We start from the raw sequence: 16,028 nt of genomic DNA, 5'->3' as shown, positions 1-16,028 counted from the left end.
TCGTCTCTACGCCGTCGCTCACAATCAGCGAGAAACATAACCATACTAGAATTCACGGCACCTGCTCGAATAGTACCGGTATTACCATGAATGCCCGCGTCATGTAGTACGCCGTCATATTATCCGGTATGCCGAACGCCTCGCCGGGTGTTGTCATGTCCCTGCTGACTATTTTGCTGTAGATATAGGCTTGTGCGTTGCGCCGGGAAGAGGAGGAAGGATTCGTCCAGACACGGTTTGTCGGACGCGGTGGTCATAGCCGTCAGAGGAAGGTTCGTGAATTGTTGCACAACAGGAGGAGGAGGAGGAGGACCAACGGATCGGACGATTCGGACGACCCGGAAAAGGAAGGTCGATCACATGCGAAGGGTCCGTCGTGGTTCAAACGTCCAATTGCTTACCGCCAACTAGCACTTGAGCTGGCACGAAGACCCCGTGCAGCCGCATTACAGTAGACGGTGTTTATCCCATGCCGATTCCCTACACCTGTCATGTTTCATTATGAGTTACGCCTGCGGCATGCCGTTGCCCATCTATCAACAACCATAATCACTGGCGTGGCTATGATTATTGAGAGGTACGTCTCTGAGTTAGCCTCGACTTTGGAAGGTTCACCTTTCTGTGTCACATTGCGGATTCTGCATGTCGCAAACCTCGAACGCCACGCAGTAAGGAAAGCAGGTTACTTGTGGCTGTGCGCCTCCCCCTTGTCGGCTACTAGGTATGATCATACTCTGCGTTGTTGACGCTTCGCTTCGCCGCAGCGATCATGAAGCCGGTCACGTCGTCACCGATGATACATCACCATTCGCCTGGAGAACTCAGCATTTGCTCAGGCCGTCACTGCATGGCCAAAGGAGTCTGCGCTACCAACCCGCGGATCCATGAATGACACCGTGGTCTGTGCTGTCTCCTGCAGTTGGCCCTATTGTATACTGACACTAGACCTCAGTGCAAGATTCTCGTTCGCCTCCAGACCGACGGAGCTTGCATAGGCGTCACCGAGCCCGCGCGCCTCGTTCTCTGCCCGAGAAGCTTGCACTGCGGGCCAGACGGATCAAAGTGATGTTCAGCAACCACAATGTGGACTGCTCAACCCGCGGGTGCGTGATCTCCCTGTTACTAAGTGGCCCCTTCGCGCAGATGCTGCAAGCGGCGAGCGCGCTGCTGCGCATCCGTCTGGGTGCGCTATGAGCTTGGCAGTAACAGCGTTGGGCATGTTTCTCCCGTCAATGTTGCCGTAACTGATGATCGGGCTAGGCTGTACCGCAATCCGCGCTCCTGTGTCTTGAAAGCACGATGAGGCTCGTAGTTTCGAACACCACTTGAACGACGAAACTCAAACAGGTAAAACTCAAACAGGTGACTGACAACGTCGCTTCGCAGCATAGCATCTAGTACGTTGATCAGGTATGGTTTGAATATTATCCATTATCCATGATGATCTTCCACGAGTCGGCGTGTCACGCTACGACGAGTAGTCACCAACCTGCGCTTTCACTCAGGCGGGCTACGGACAAGCGAGGCGTCAAGTCTGGGATGATCCGCGAGTTGAGTTGTTGTACGCCCGTGTCGTCCTCCATCGATGTCCTCCTCCTCCCCGTGTGAGATATCCGTCTATTCACTGAGCTATGTATTCACTTGTGTTATTCTAGGTGCTACGTGTCCTGGGCTGCCCGTACCATGGACGAGTTGTCCAGGTTACTGCTCGAAGAATCTGATGGACCACTCTACCCGCACTGTGTGGACTAGTGTGACGCACATCACATTGCAAGATCCCGGCCGTTCGTTCAGCCCTGCCCCGACCCCCTCCCAAAGGTAACCGCTCGTGCGAAAGGCCGCTGGTTGGCATCTCCCGATGGCGCGTGCTGCCTTGAGTTGATGTTAAGAACTTCCCGGGGAGACGTGTTATGGCCATATAAGAGGTGCGATGAGGAAGGCCTAAGGCTACAACCTTCTTCTCATCTACTACCTGATCTACTGTGATCTTCAAGTCTCTCACTGCCGCTATACATTGCATACCGTCATGCGTGTCCTGCCGGCCTTCACCCTCGTACTGTTCGCCTTCGTCTCGTCTACCCTCGCGCTCCGCGACTACTTCACCCGCGACGATCTCCTTTCTGTCGCAAGAGCCTACAAGCGTAGTGCCGAACTTGTGAGTGATTCCTGTTCTCGTGTATGTGCCTAAACTCACTATGGGCCGGCCATCTGCAGGTCGACATGCTCATGCCCCGCCAAGCCAAAGGCGAGGTATGGTGCTCGAACAAGAGGTCCGGAAAACGTCTCAAGGACCAAACACTCGACGCAGAAACGCTGAGGAAGTTCGAAAAGAAAGGGTGCGATCATACGTCGCGCTCTTCCGTGCCATGTGTCAATACTCATAGACGACTCGCATACAGATGCAGCCCGAACGGGAAGTCGCAATTCTCCAGCTCGCATAACTGCCAAGGGAAAGGGTACTACTGCATCCGGGCCAATGGTGGCGGAGAGTGCGTCAGTTTGCAAGGGAAGGTCAAGATAGCGTACGAGGGAGGAGAATGCTTCATTTAGTGCGATCTATCGCCACCAGCAGGTTTATCGTTTCTCCTAGCTGCTTGCGCGTGGTAATTTCCTGTTGCGTATTTATAAATATCTTTTCAGCTTGAAAGATCGTGAAGTTTGAGGCCGACGACCGGGAGCCCGCGCACAAGTGTGTGCCGCATCAGTACCATCCTTTCGTCGAGGTGGGACTATATGTCTCGTCGTCGCTGATAACTGCCTCGGTGCGGTTGAGCTAACGCGTTTCCATCTCTGATATGAGCGACCCAACATTGTCTAATACATGTCGCTGGTACACATGCCCACGCATTCTATAACAGTAGCGCGCGGCACATTCGGAGGGCCACTCAAATGCCACTCTGCACGCAGCTCCCGAACCTGGTAGACCAAACGGATATTCTGCGCGCCGCCAACTTGGGCAGCTGGGTAACCGAGGAACAGGAGCTGGTCAATGCGAAGGGGGTACTCAATTCCACCGAGAACGAGCTGAGGAGGTTCGATAGGAATTGCCCCTCATTGCGCTCTTCAACGAGTATACGCTAATGAGCACGCGGGACGTGCGGTGCACAGCGGATGGGAGATCGCAACTCTCGAACTCATACAATTGCAAGATCCGTTGTTTACCACGCTACTCTTGGTGGAAATTTGGGAGAGGACGTCCTCGAGGGTCAGGGGTGTTTCATCTAGTAAGTGTCAACCGCGCTGCTCGTTGCGGGCCTACCGATTGTAGAGCCAGATCCCTTGCTCGGAGAGCAAGGCTCTCGCAGGTCGAAATGAACGCTACCCCTTTCGACCGTTGTTGTTCGTTGTTTGTATTTCTCGCCATACCAGTCTTAGGGTGCCTTGTGTAGCGGCCCGGTTCGGGGACCGCCACACTTTCCTTATTCGTCCACCTTCCTAAAGCGTTGCATCCTAAACTCCCCACCGATTCCAGGCCATGCAGCACACGATCCTTACGCACGGATTGCGTGCTTGAAAACTTCACATTCGTTTATGTATATAAGACAGACCGAGTAGACTACGAAGGGGAAGCAAGCCTTCGGAGACCAATACAGTCTAATTAACTGTCCGGCCCGTTGCACGCTCTGACCCGTTGCGCCACCACTTGCCTTAACCGGTCGTGCGAGCGTTACACTTTTTGACAGTCACTCGACTCTTACTCCAACCCCTCTCGCTACTATCTTTACTCTCGTCGCCGCGTCTGGTATCTTCGAGTCTGATCAACTCGACCTCCGACTCTGGCAACTTCGTCTGCTCCCAAAAGAGCCGACACCCTTCGAAAAGCCCCAAGAGTAATCAAGCTTACTCATGGCACCTCATCGTCGATACGACTTCCGCTCTCGCGCAGGACGGGCGGGGAACATGGTACCCGGTGAGTTCCCTTCCGGTCACATAGAGAACACTGAATCTTCCGCTGTGGCAGACGGTCCGGGATTTATCTCGGACCTCACGAGCATTCGCTCGGCCCCCGGATCTCTGCAGTACGCTTCGTTCGAACGTACAGCACCTCCGAGTATCCCCGGATCTCTGCCGCGTGGGTCTTCGGACCGCGCCGCATCTCCGCGTAATCCCTCCCGCAGCCAAGCAGCTCAGGAGGAGGTCTTGTCGCCACGTGCGCTAGATATCGAACCGGAGAGGACGCCGAGCATAGCTCGCGCTTCTCTGGTTCTGAACTCTCCCTCTCCCATCAAACAAGAACCAGGCTCGGGAGGAGTCTGGTACCCCGTTGGACGCAACGGAAAACACTCGCACGGCGCATCGCGCGCGAGCCCGAACCCGATCCCCCGCAGGAGAATTCGCGGGGCGAGCGTATCGGAAGAAGTTCTGGCCTCTGTCTACATGGCAGAGCAGAACATGACGCCTAAAGAGCGCGCTGAATACCACGAGCGTATGCGCAGGGAGTACGAGCGCCAGGAGTTGGCTCGGCTACAGCACCTTCGTCAAGTCGAAGAGGACGCGTGGGTCGCCGAGCAGCTGGCACGCACCCCCGATGCTAGCCAGTTCACGGCGTCCGGAACCGCAGAGGGCACCGAGACTACGGAAGGTCAGACACCCTCCGAGTCGGAGGACTCTGGTTATTACCCCACCGCGGAACTCCGGCGGACGGGGAAGGTCTACGAAGGACTCAACAACGGTAAACGTTGGGATTACCGTAACCTCGAAGAGAAAGCCGCCCGAGCCGGAGAGGCTCCGGCACCTCGGGAGCAGGTGCGTTATGGCTCAGACGAGCGTGACGAGCGCATGGCGGCTCTAGAGCGCCATCTAGACCAAATGGGTAAGGCGATGGAACGCTTCGCAGCGTCCCAGGTCGCTAGGGTATCCCAAGTAGAACAGGCCCTCAATGACAATTTACTGAAGCCTAGTGCTACTGAGACAGAACACGCGAAAGACAGCGTGAGTGCGAGTGCGGCTAAGCCTCGTAAGAAGAGGAAGAAGACTAAGACTAAGGAAAAGCGAGGGTCTATGTACCCTGCTGACCAGTTAGAGCCCAGTAGTTATCTGGGGCAGGTACTGAATCAGCATGTGCCAGGAGGAGGACCTCCCGATGACAGCAGCTCGTCGAGCTCCTCGTCAGAACCCGATTCCTCGGGAGCATCAGGAAAAGGGCGATTTTACTAACGGGTTCTGACGGTCGCTGATGCGCTGAGTGATTGTGACGTCAAACCATCAGATAGCGTTAGCATTTAACGTGGCCGTCAGACAGTTCACACATAAGATAGATTCTGTGTACGTTGCTGAAGTGCTGATGACTGACATTCTAATTTCTGACTGCTAATGGATGTGACAGGTGATTTATATGACACGCGGCGTACATCAACATTATAGTGGGCTCGTAGCTACTGTACCCTTATCAGTATCTGAGGCTGAGGCCTCGCCCGGGTACAGACCCACCGCAGCCGGGTCACCTGCGGGTACTGCGGGTCCACGCGCCCATGAGCAGGTGGCTACTGGGCGAGTAGATGGGTGGATGTACGAGCCCGGCGAGACAGTGCAAGCGGGCGGGTCGTCGTGCTGTACGTATGCGTAGGCCCGTTCGTCTTCTGTTGCGTTGCTGAATACTTAGCATACCAGCGACCCGGTGATGTCTCCTGATGCCGACACACAAGCATCGCGGGCAGGTCCAGGCAACACCGCTTCACCCACGCCTTCACGTCATCTAGCTCCTGGTCGGGGACACCAGTGGGTCATTCCTGCCATGTCCCCCGCACACCGGCGTCGTGATATTTCGCGCTGGTAGCAACTGCATGACCTTCGTTGGTGCGAGATCTACACCAAGTTGTAATATGTGCGACATACCAGCTTGACTTTTTTCCCCGAGTCTCAGCCTCCTGCTCAACACGATTAGGCCGCCCAGTTTGCGCTCACTAGACAGCCCCGTGAGGAGCGTCATCGCCGTGCCCTGGCTGTACCACCGAAGATGATGCGCTCGGGTGGGATTCCCCCGTTGATCTCAGCGTCCACGAGCGCACCGAGGGACGCGATCCAGCGCAACATCCCAAAATCGTCGTTGTCCTCCGGCGCCGTTGATATGAATGTGAGCACGTCGTACCATGCGGGCATGCGCATGCAAAACTTCGCTGTGATCGCCATGACCGGCCTGCCACACCGCGGGCGCGGCGCAATTGAATCGTTGTGTGATTCAGAGATCGCTGGGGCACTCACGCGTGCGGGAAGATGTACTCGACTCTGTGCTGCACAGTAGAATCCCGGTTGAACGAGGCTGCGATGCGCTGCCAGCTATGGCCGGAGTCGCCCAGTCCCTACACAAGCAGAGCAGCGTCAGTCAGTGGTGTGTTTGCACTGAGCCTCAGGATCACAACAGGGCGACTGACGTACATGCACGAAGACGAGCATCACCGTGTGCTTCTCGCGTGCAGGTATGCCATGCTCGTATTGCTCATCATTGTCGCATTCTCCAGGTTATCCGATGGTGCGCTCACGCGGTCTTCGTGCGGTGTAGTGTTGCACGATCTCGGAGCGGCGGATCGAGCGAGTGGCGGGGACGCGGCGCAGGTGCAGGGCTGCGAAGTGTCGACCTGTCGGCGTGCGAGCTGCGCGTAGGTGAGAGCACGTCGGTAGAGGGAACGCGAACGCAACTTTGCGATGGAGTCTTGACGTGTCGAGAGGCAGTCTAGGCGAGGAAGATTTTGAGGAGGGTCGTCAGCGCGAGTGTCAAGGGCTGAGAGTCGTGCGCTCGGGTAGATGGACGAGCTGGGGGAAATAGCGCGCCCGATGATGCCGCTGTAGAGCGGGTCGAGTGGTTTATTGGTGACGAACAAGGCGGACGACGTCGGGGAGAGCGTGGAAGGGTGGCAAGCGCGCGCGGCGTGTCGTGGCTCAGGCGCTTAGCACTTAGCGCACTTCCTCCTCTACCGCACATCCGCCGACCTCTCGACAGCGTCCTGCCCTTCGCCCGATCGACCTCACCGCAATGCATGCCAGCAAGTACGATCACCTCGTCAAGCTTCTTCTCATCGGCGATTCCGGTGTCGGCAAGGTAAGCCTCGTGTGCGTCCTAAGTTACTCAGTATCCATGTCCTAGTCCTACTACTCGCTCGCGTGTATCCCCACCTGTCCAATTTCATTCGAGCACAGGCCCCACGCGCACACGTCCTTCCCGTCCTCTCGCGCTCGCGCTCGAAGCTCCAAGTTCAACTGCTATACCACCACAGCCCGAAGGCCACTCGACGCATCAAGCCCCGCCGTCTCACAGCCGCCCGGCTCACACTGACGAGGATCGCCGCATTCAACGCACCTGCGCTCAGCGTGACAAAATGACTGCATGGCGAGGGGAAGCTCTCGAGCAGGCAATGTTACACCAAGACCGCGGTCTGTCGATATCTCTCGCGCGTCGCCTCCGACAAACGCGACGTTGAGATGAAAGGCAGCCATGTCGGCAGCATCAGCAGCGCTAGCAGCAGTAACAGCAGGTGTGTCTCCGCTCAGTCCGGCTCCGGTGGTTGACCTTCTCCTAGCCCCTCCCGCCTCTCACCTATCCCCTTCCGTCGCTGGCAGCAACCAGTCGCTGCCGATGGACGAGGACCGGCCGCACCACGCGAGGAGAGCGACGCTGTCGCCGAGCTCGAGCAACGGTTGGTTGGCTCCGCTATCTGCATAAAAGCTCACTGCTGATGAGATTTTTTTTGAGCAGGGTTCGCGAGCGCGAGCGCCGGCGGGGTTCGAGCGCGCAGCGCGGGTGCAGGCGGGCAAGTAGACAGATGGGCAGGAAAGCAGGGCAGATGGGCACGCAAAAATACGCCGACTGCGGTACGGGTGGGCATGGCACACACACGCCAACACGCGCGGCGACCACCAGCGCATAGTGAGCCCGGACAAGACCGTATTCTGCGGAGGTCGCGGGCACGAAGGTACGGACAAGTGAGGGCACAGACAAGCAAGAGCGTGGATTGATGTACAGACGAGCGGGCACACCGACCATGAGCACGACGGACAACAGCCCGGCACGCAAACACGGCCGACGAGTACACTGAACGCGGACAGACAACAGCAAGTGGGAGCGAACAGTGGGCGTGGATACGGACGAACGCGTGCTCGTGGGGACGAGTCGAGGCGAGCGTGAACGATGATTGGGAGCAGGTGCGGACGAGTGTGGGCGAGAGTGGGCACGGATGACCTGAGACCGGAGCGAGGACGGGCAGGATCTGGGCGGAGCGAGCGTGGACACAGACGAGCAGGCATCTGCCTACAGCATGCCTGTTCCTAGTACATATGAATATATCTGTACAAGCTCCCTGAATTGCACAGTGACCTCTCGATGCAGCTCAGCCCGGTCGTGCAGATCTGTCGAGTGTGAATACTAACCGTGTGTGACGCGTTGTATGTGAACTTGCTGATAGGTGACGACTGTCTAACGAATCTGACGGCGTCGGTCCCACAATCCGGCCGTCTTGCTGAAATGCGGCCCGCGTTGCTGATGCCTGATTTGGTGACGGAATGTGAATCTGGAATATCAGCAACCGTTACGGCCCGTCACGGCCCCATCAGGAAATCGTGCAAAGCTTCTGACGGGTGCTGTCAGGGGCTTCATAAGCGTTCAGATGGCTTCAGATTGCATCAGATCGGCCCATACGTCCAGCCCTCAGGATCTCGGATTCTCGCAAATTACCTTCGTCAGATAGAATCCTCAGACAGCGTCAGGAATTCTCAGAGCCGTCAGAGTCCACGTCAGTGTGTCAGATACATCAGAGGATATTTTCACAAATATATTTGCTGTACTCCGTATGACTCATTCGGCCAATCGATCACTGTCTACCCTAGCTACTAGTACAGTACAATCGTGCAGAATACTGTCCGGTCCATGCGCGTCGCGGTAGCGGCACACCGTAAGCTTAAACTCACCCACTGCACACTTGCTGGTCAACTTGTACAGCTTATTGTGCTTGCGTTTCCTCGCGCGCGCGTCCGCCGGGCTCATCAACCCGGTCTGTCGGGAATGGGCTCAATGCTCGTTTGTTGTCTTGGGTGCTCGGCGGCCTGGCTCCTTCCCGGGCTGGGGTGTTGAGTCCACATCCTTGACGGGCCTATATGCATCGGGCTGGGGCCTACAAGGCTGTTGTTTGGTACTATGTAGTACGCCGCACCAGTGCATGACCTGGTAGGTGCTCGACGGGCTCCTGCTTGACGCGTGGTCGGACTGTTCCTCCTTGGCGGGCTAGGTCACATCGGGCATGGGCCCTCGTTGCACCCGTGCGTGTCGGCGCGTGCTGCGTCATAACTGTCTGCGCAAGTTAGTGCTGGCTGTGAGCATGCGTGACATGTTCAGGCCTGTCGGTGTATGCTTACCAGGCTTGTGTCAGCAAGGTTGTCACGGTGCTACTCGGGCATGCTGGGGTGCGGTGCGCTCATCCTTGACGGGCACATGTACGTCAGGCTGGGGCCGCCTAATCACACGGTCCTCCTCGGGCGGCCAGGTCGGCGGGCTTGATTATGACTCGTCAGTCTGTAGTGCACACTCCTGCGTCCCTGTACGCACTGGCACGTAACGCGCCGTGTTGAGATTCATCCGGTGGATGCTTACCGGACTTGGTGCTAGCGGGCCTGCGCCGCCGGGGCACATGAGTGCTGGAGTTGTTCTGCTGTGGTCGTGCTCACTGTCAGGTACGCGCACACCGGGTAGTCTCCCTAGTGTTCATCTCTGCTGGGTCGTCCCTGGTCGATGTCGCCGGGTTCAGATCAAGGTGACTAGCGGAGGACACTCACTAAACTTTGCAGTTCCACGGGCCACCCTTCCTTCGCAAGCCTCCAGGAATCCTTCGTAAGCGTTCAAATCCGGCACGTCGCTGGGGTTCGTTGCGGCTGTGTGCCACGCGATCTGGGGCGTACAGCGGGCCAGTTTAAATACTGTCTCTTGTGGACAGGTGCGCCTTGCGTTTCACAGAGGTCAAAAGCGAGCAAGTGATGATGTAGCGAGGATGAGAAACGCGGAGGATGAGGCTAGGGGTACACGCAAGGGAAAGGGCAGCAAGATCGAGTGGAACAGGAGTGGAAGAGTGGCAAGCGCCGGCGCGTGTGGCGTGTAGGCGTGTCGTGGCAGAGGCGCTTAGCACTTCAACCGCTCCTCCACATCGATGTTCAACACCGCACAGTGAGTACCAACCAAATGCGATAGGCAAGCGGGGGCAAATGGAAGCGGAAGGCGGGGCAAGGGAGCAATAGCTCAGGTGAGTGTCCCATTAAAACCATACCTGTACAACCTCTTTACTTTTACACTTCGAGTCACTCGCACGCCTTGTGCACACGCCAGCTCGCGTCCCCTGCACCTGCCCGCTCATTCACTCACTCGCACACCCACTCACTCGGCTGCCTGCCCACCGCTCGTACACCGGCACATATGCTTGCTCCCTTGTTCTTCGCTCCCTGTGCGCTCACCCACTTATCCGTACATTCTCCCGTCTGCCCGGTCACCCACTCGCTCGGCCCAGTCCTTCTCCCTCTTCGAACACCTCCACTCACAGCCAGGCTCGCAGTGCTGCATTCCTCCGTCCGCAAGTCGCTCTGCTCCGCGGTGATGCACGCTCTGGTCATCCTGAAGATGCGCCCGCTCGCGCTTGTGCAGCGCCAGTGCCGCGCGCGTCCTCACCTGCCATCTTCGTGAAGAGGACAACGCCGGCGAGGGTCGCTACGGCTATACATGGCAGCTCAACATGGTGTAGGTGTCCTGTCAGTTCCTCGGGGCATGATTCTCGACGCTAACCACGAATCAGTATTTTCACCCTCCACACTTTTGTAACCTCGCTCGCTCCCTGTTCGGCGCAGAGGCCAAGCTCGGCCGTGCCATCTCCCCTGGCTGGGCAAACGAAAACAACATCAACGAAGGGTGCAAGAAAGGCACAGACCCTGCGCGCAGGAGTACGGCCAGCGCATGTACAAGGTACGCTCCTTCCCCCTTCGCCGCCCACGCCCCTCCGACCTACCCTTGCAGCGCCTCCGCCTCCGCCGGCCGCCAGCGAGAGCACGCGCGAGTGCAGTTTCGCCGCAGCCGCAGCCAACGCAAGCTCGGACGTCTTGCTATGCAGCCACGCGGACTCCGAGCCCGACGCTCTCGCCGCCCTGCTGTTAAGCAGGCTCTTCTCGATTGCCTGCACCTGTGCACTGAGGCTGGGCTGGCTCGACATGGGTATGACGCCCGCGGGGCAGCTTCGCTTCGACAAGCTGAGCACCCTGGTGCGTATCGCATGGGGTCCGTCCCGTTCGCAATCGGCGTGATGGGCATCTTCAAATCGTCCATCCCCTCCGAGTCGCTCAATCCCTCCCTTAAGTGCGCCGTCTCCGTGCATTGTGCGCATTCCGCCCGCGCGTGGACAAGCACGCGCGGAACATCTTCCTCGACCGCTTCCTCTGCGGCACGCCCCATGATACCGACATGACCAAGGCGGTTTCCGGGGTGGACAAGTGACACGCGTGGCTTTGGACGTACGAGCGCGGGGAGCGGGGATGGGACGGTGGGATGTGCACGAGTACAAGACCACCAGGTAAGTCGCCGCCCAATTTTCTGTTTGCGCCGTTCCCTGCACTCTCTCGTAGTGCGTCCTTGAATGCGCCCTGAGCTCATGCAAGACCCGCGTCCACGTCGGAAACCAGCGGCGCAGCGGCGCACCCGCCAACATGCATGCCGCCATGCCTTCGTGCACCCAATGGCACGCCTCAAGAGCTAGGTATCTCGCAGCTGCTGCCCTCCGCTGACGTGACCAATGACTCGATCGCAGTCCTCGCGTCCGCACCCGACACGAGCATACATGTGCATGGAGAAGAAGTTGGTGACGTCGTGAGAGCAACGAGTCACACGTAGACATATGTATTATTGTGATTGTAGTAGCCCTAAATACATTGAATTTATGCTTATTTATATGTGTGGGGCTTCCTAATGAACTGTGTGAAGTATCTACTGTCTGACCTACTGTGCTATCTGATGCTGTCTGGCACTATCTGAGGCCAAATGAGATCATCTGAGGAGGAGCCACGTCTGGAGTGCCCTGATGCTTCTGACGGTTGGCTCTCAGACACACATACCGTCAGAAATTGCACAGTTTCCTGATGTGGGATATCTCGCCGATGATATTGCAACGATTAGGATACCCATGGGTATCCTGACGTCTCTGATTGGGTCTGACTCGAGCTTCAAATGGGACTTCACTCACCAGCGCGCATTCGACGAGATTAGACGACTCGTACATGCTCATCGAGAGCACCACCGTGTACCACTGGACTACTCGCCGTCGGCTGACCCCATCTGGTTGGTGACTGACGGGTCGCATGGTGGTATCGCCGGTGTCGTTTGCCAGGGCGCGGACTGGCGTAAAGCGCGTATTGCCGCATTCTTCTCGGCGAAGCTGTCGTCAGCCCAGTCGAACTATGCTGTACATGAAATCGAAATGCTCGCCGGCGTCGAGGCGATGCTACGGCATCGAGACATCTTGCAGGGGTGTGAATTCACTTGGATCACGGATCACAAGGGGTTAACTCACCTTTGGAACCAGAAGAACCTTTCTGGTAGACAAGCTCGATGGATTGAGAAGTTGGCCGAGTTCAACTTCGATATCGAGTACGTTCCCGGCGTCGAGAACGTGTTAGCAGATGCGCTGTCGCGTCTATACTCGAATGACACACCTGGTACCGTTAGGGCACCCTCCGAGTTCACTCAGTACGATGAGACGGCACCTGTGGCCGCCCAACTCGCTGTGGTCGATATCTCCAAGCCGGTCTTCACAGGGCTGGAGGCCATGGCGGTAAGAACGAGGTCGAGTGCGGGTGCTACGAAAGCGAACCAGCCTGAGAAGGCAGTGCCAGAGGCGGTACCAGCGGCTGGGTCGCGCGCTCCGGGACGCAAGGCGAGGCCGGCGAAGGCTCGCGTACAGTCGGCGCAGCGCGAGAAGTCTCGCGTACGACGGGTGCCGCCCGAGAAGTCTCGCATACTGCCCGAGCCACAGCCATCACGGACTGGGCCAGCTGTTCGCGTGTCGCCGAGTATGGTGCCGCGACCGGGCGGTGCTAGTAGACCGCGCATGCGCAAGGAGGTCCCGCCCGCGGAGACGGGACGACCAGAGACTGCGAAGGAGTTCGCGCAGAGAATTAAGCGTGTCACCCTGCACGGGCCTCGTGCAGGACGACAGGAGGGCGGGAACCCGGCGTCGAATCAGACGGTGTCAGATATGACGACCAGGTTAGACAAAGAAGCCACTCACCTGGGACGGGCAACCGTGTCCGAAGAGCTAGAAGGCACTCCGCTTGAGGAGACAGCGCCTGCAGATGGTCTTGAGGAACCAATAGAACACATCGGCCTCCTGGACCACATGGTCTATGAGCAGGAGGGCGTGAACGTTGCGCGGGAAGTGAAGGATCGCTACCATGAGGACGTGTTCTTCACTGACATCCTGCGTAATCCAAAGCACTACAAGAACTTCGATGTCAGCGACGGTTTGATCTACCTAAAGGAGAAAGGCACAAGCCGACTTTGCGTACCGAATATACTGTTGAATAAACGCAGCGTGCGGGAAATGGTTATCCGGCATGCGCACTCGCTGTTAGCCCATCTTGGGGCGATGAAAACATTGGGTTACCTTCGGGACCAAGTCTGGTGGAAGACTATGGGACGCGATGTACAGACATACTGTGACACCTGCATGACGTGCAAGCGCAGTAAGCCCTCCAATCAGAAGCCCTATGGGCTACTGAATCCTCTACCAGTGGCTAGCTCACCCTGGGAAGCCATCGGTATTGACTTCGTGGGACCGATGCCCGAATCTAAGGATCGAGACGGTACTTACGACGCGATTACCACGGTAATCGATCTACTCACCGGGATGGTGCACCTCATTCCGAGTAGGACTAATTACACGGCGAAACAAGTCGCCGAGTTAGTCTTCTCGCAAGTCTACAAGCTACATGGTATGCCTAAAGCCATTGTGAGCGATCGGGATGTACTGTTCACGAGCCAGTTTTGGAAGCACTTACACAATCTTGTTGGTGTGGAACTACATATGTCCAGTGCTTACCACCCTCAATCGGACGGTTCTACGGAACGCGCCAATCGAACGATCACGCAAATGCTTCGGCAATGTGTATCACCTAGTCAGAAGGACTGGGTCTCGAGATTACCGGGCATTGAGTTTGCACTCAACCTGGCCAGATCGGAGAGCACAGGGTACGCCCCGTTCTTCCTGAATTCAGGGCGGATGCCCCGTTCCATGATCTGGGAAGATGCTGGAAAGGATGAATATCCGTCAGTTAGAGTCTACGCTCAGCGGATGAAGCACGCGGTTATGACCGCTCACGATTGTATTATCGCTGCGCGAGTTAAGCAGACGCGCGACGCTAATAGAAGGCGTCGCCCGGCTCCCTTTGTGGAAGGAGATCTCGTATATATATCTACAAAGAACATCTCCTTACCGCGAGGATTAGCTCGCAAACTAGCCCTTAAGTATATTGGACCTTACTCCATACTTAGAGACTACAGGAACAACTCTTACCAGGTTGAATTATCTCGTAACCTAAAGCAGCGAGGAGTCCACGATGTATTTCATTCATCGTTGCTTCGTGTTCACGAGCCAAACGACGACCGTTTGTTCCCGGGCCGGCTGGACAGCCAAGTGGCTGAGCTGGACGATCGGGACAATGAGTGGGCAATCGAGAAGATTGTAAGCCACTCGGGAGAAGGGATGACCGCCCTGTTCGAGGCGGAATGGAAATCTGGAGACCGCACCTGGGTACCATATACGGCCATCCGACACTTAGGAGCCGTCGAGGAGTACCTTGAACTATTAGGATGCGCGGATGTAACACAGCTCGGAGCGGGTACGGGGCAACCCCCGGAGGACCCGCAGGTGTACATTGGCAGTCTGAGCCTTACAGGGGTAAATCCTACAGGTATAAGAACTCACCGGAGGAGACGACGAAACCGCCGCAGGACTCGAAAGTCCGAGTGCGACTCGTCTCCTATCCTCCCTCTCGATCTCTCTCTCCCCGCTACCTTCGACGAATTCCTTGCCGGACTACTCAAGCACGTCAGCGCCGAAATCAACAGCATGCCGCGCACAGACCACGCGTTCTTCCAGCGTCTTGAAGACGGACTCACCGGACTGCTCCGCGACGGACCCTCAGGAGTGGAGTACTCCTACCCTCCGGTCTTGCTTCGCGCATATGGCGAATTCGATCGGAAGCTCCGCGCACGCTTCGCCGAAGGAGACGCTGACGGCGTCACCCTTGTCGTGCCGGGCGGGTACTTCTCCTTCACACGAGGATGGAACCGGGATGCTGAATGCCAGTATCAGTTCTCGACGTACGAGCCCAAGTCGGGCAGCATTACCGTGCGCGGGAAACCCATCCCACTCGATGCCCTCGCTCCTAGCCCGCAGGAACCCGCTGTTCCTAGTATCAAAGACGACGACCGACACATGAAGAAGTACGCTCACCTGTCGGACGAGTTCATCGAGCAGACCATGCGCAAGAAGAGCTTCATCGAACGGAAGCGTGCGGAACGGTACCAGGCTAGCCGCGAGAAGGCCAGCCTCGGCAGCTTATTCGGTGCTGCAGGCAGCTCGGGCGGTCGCCCGGGCGGAGGACGGCATGGAGGGCATAAAACAGTGATGGACGGGGGGATCACGAAGAAACGCGACGCACCAAAAGCTATTGCGGGACCGTCTAGCATCAGGAAACTGTGCAATTTCTGACGGTATGTGTGTCTGAGAGCCAACCGTCAGAAGCATCAGGGCACTCCAGACGTGGCTCCTCCTCAGATGATCTCATTTGGCCTCAGATAGTGCCAGACAGCATCAGATAGCACAGTAGGTCAGACAGTAGATACTTCACACAGTTCATTAGGAAGCCCCACACATATAAATAAGCATAAATTCAATGTATTTAGGGCTACTACAATCACAATAATACATATGTCTACGTGTGACTCGTTGCTCTCACGACGTCACCAACTTCTTCTCCATGCACATGTATGCTCGTGTCGGGTGCGGACGCGA

At 57.0% G+C, this 16,028-nt stretch overlaps 4 protein-coding genes across 4 annotated transcripts; 2 read left to right on the top strand and 2 right to left on the bottom strand.

The window, feature by feature from the left end:
• Positions 1 to 2,026: 2,026 nt before the first annotated feature.
• Positions 2,027 to 2,590, top strand: C8Q71DRAFT_855466 (uncharacterized protein; the record flags this gene model as incomplete). Its single annotated transcript, XM_047927180.1, has 4 exons — positions 2,027 to 2,155; positions 2,215 to 2,336; positions 2,400 to 2,489; positions 2,551 to 2,590. The coding sequence occupies 4 exons, from the start codon at positions 2,027 to 2,029 to the stop codon at positions 2,588 to 2,590; spliced, it is 381 nt and encodes a 126-aa protein (XP_047781833.1).
• A 1,256-nt stretch (positions 2,591 to 3,846) lies between these two features.
• C8Q71DRAFT_905511 (uncharacterized protein) lies at positions 3,847 to 5,180 on the top strand (the record flags this gene model as incomplete). The annotated part of the gene is made up of 2 exons (XM_047928899.1): positions 3,847 to 3,910; positions 3,962 to 5,180. The coding sequence occupies 2 exons, from the start codon at positions 3,847 to 3,849 to the stop codon at positions 5,155 to 5,157; spliced, it is 1,260 nt and encodes a 419-aa protein (XP_047781832.1). The 3' UTR covers positions 5,158 to 5,180.
• Positions 5,181 to 5,274: 94 nt separating this feature from the next.
• Positions 5,275 to 6,851, bottom strand: C8Q71DRAFT_746138 (uncharacterized protein). The gene is made up of 5 exons (XM_047923055.1): positions 6,376 to 6,851; positions 6,202 to 6,299; positions 6,001 to 6,136; positions 5,836 to 5,938; positions 5,275 to 5,779 (listed from the first exon to the last, which is right to left on the bottom strand). The coding sequence occupies exons 1-5, from the start codon at positions 6,391 to 6,393 to the stop codon at positions 5,724 to 5,726; spliced, it is 411 nt and encodes a 136-aa protein (XP_047781831.1). The 5' UTR covers positions 6,394 to 6,851; the 3' UTR covers positions 5,275 to 5,723.
• A 571-nt stretch (positions 6,852 to 7,422) lies between these two features.
• Positions 7,423 to 8,404, bottom strand: C8Q71DRAFT_480415 (uncharacterized protein). Its single transcript, XM_047918828.1, has 2 exons — positions 8,362 to 8,404; positions 7,423 to 8,310 (listed from the first exon to the last, which is right to left on the bottom strand). The coding sequence occupies exon 2, from the start codon at positions 8,236 to 8,238 to the stop codon at positions 7,528 to 7,530; it is 711 nt and encodes a 236-aa protein (XP_047781830.1). The 5' UTR covers positions 8,239 to 8,310; positions 8,362 to 8,404; the 3' UTR covers positions 7,423 to 7,527.
• Positions 8,405 to 16,028: the final 7,624 nt, after the last annotated feature.

This window comes from Rhodofomes roseus (assembly GCF_022264815.1).
Source record: "Rhodofomes roseus strain CIRM-BRFM 1785 chromosome Unknown C8Q71scaffold_5, whole genome shotgun sequence".
Lineage (NCBI taxonomy): Eukaryota > Fungi > Basidiomycota > Agaricomycetes > Polyporales > Fomitopsidaceae > Rhodofomes > Rhodofomes roseus.
This window is presented reverse-complemented; position numbering and strand designations above follow the sequence as displayed.

Coding starts and splice junctions, on each gene's coding strand:
- C8Q71DRAFT_746138 (XM_047923055.1), bottom strand. Junction 6,137..6,201: donor GAGTACATCTTCCCGCACGC/GTGAGTGCCCCA, acceptor GCGGTGTGGCAG/GCCGGTCATGGCGATCACAG. Junction 5,939..6,000: donor TCGCGTCCCTCGGTGCGCTC/GTGGACGCTGAG, acceptor TGGTACAGCCAG/GGCACGGCGATGACGCTCCT.
- C8Q71DRAFT_480415 (XM_047918828.1), bottom strand. CDS start 8,238: ATGCCTGCTCGTCTGTGTCCACGCTCGCTCCGCCCAGATCCTGCCCGT.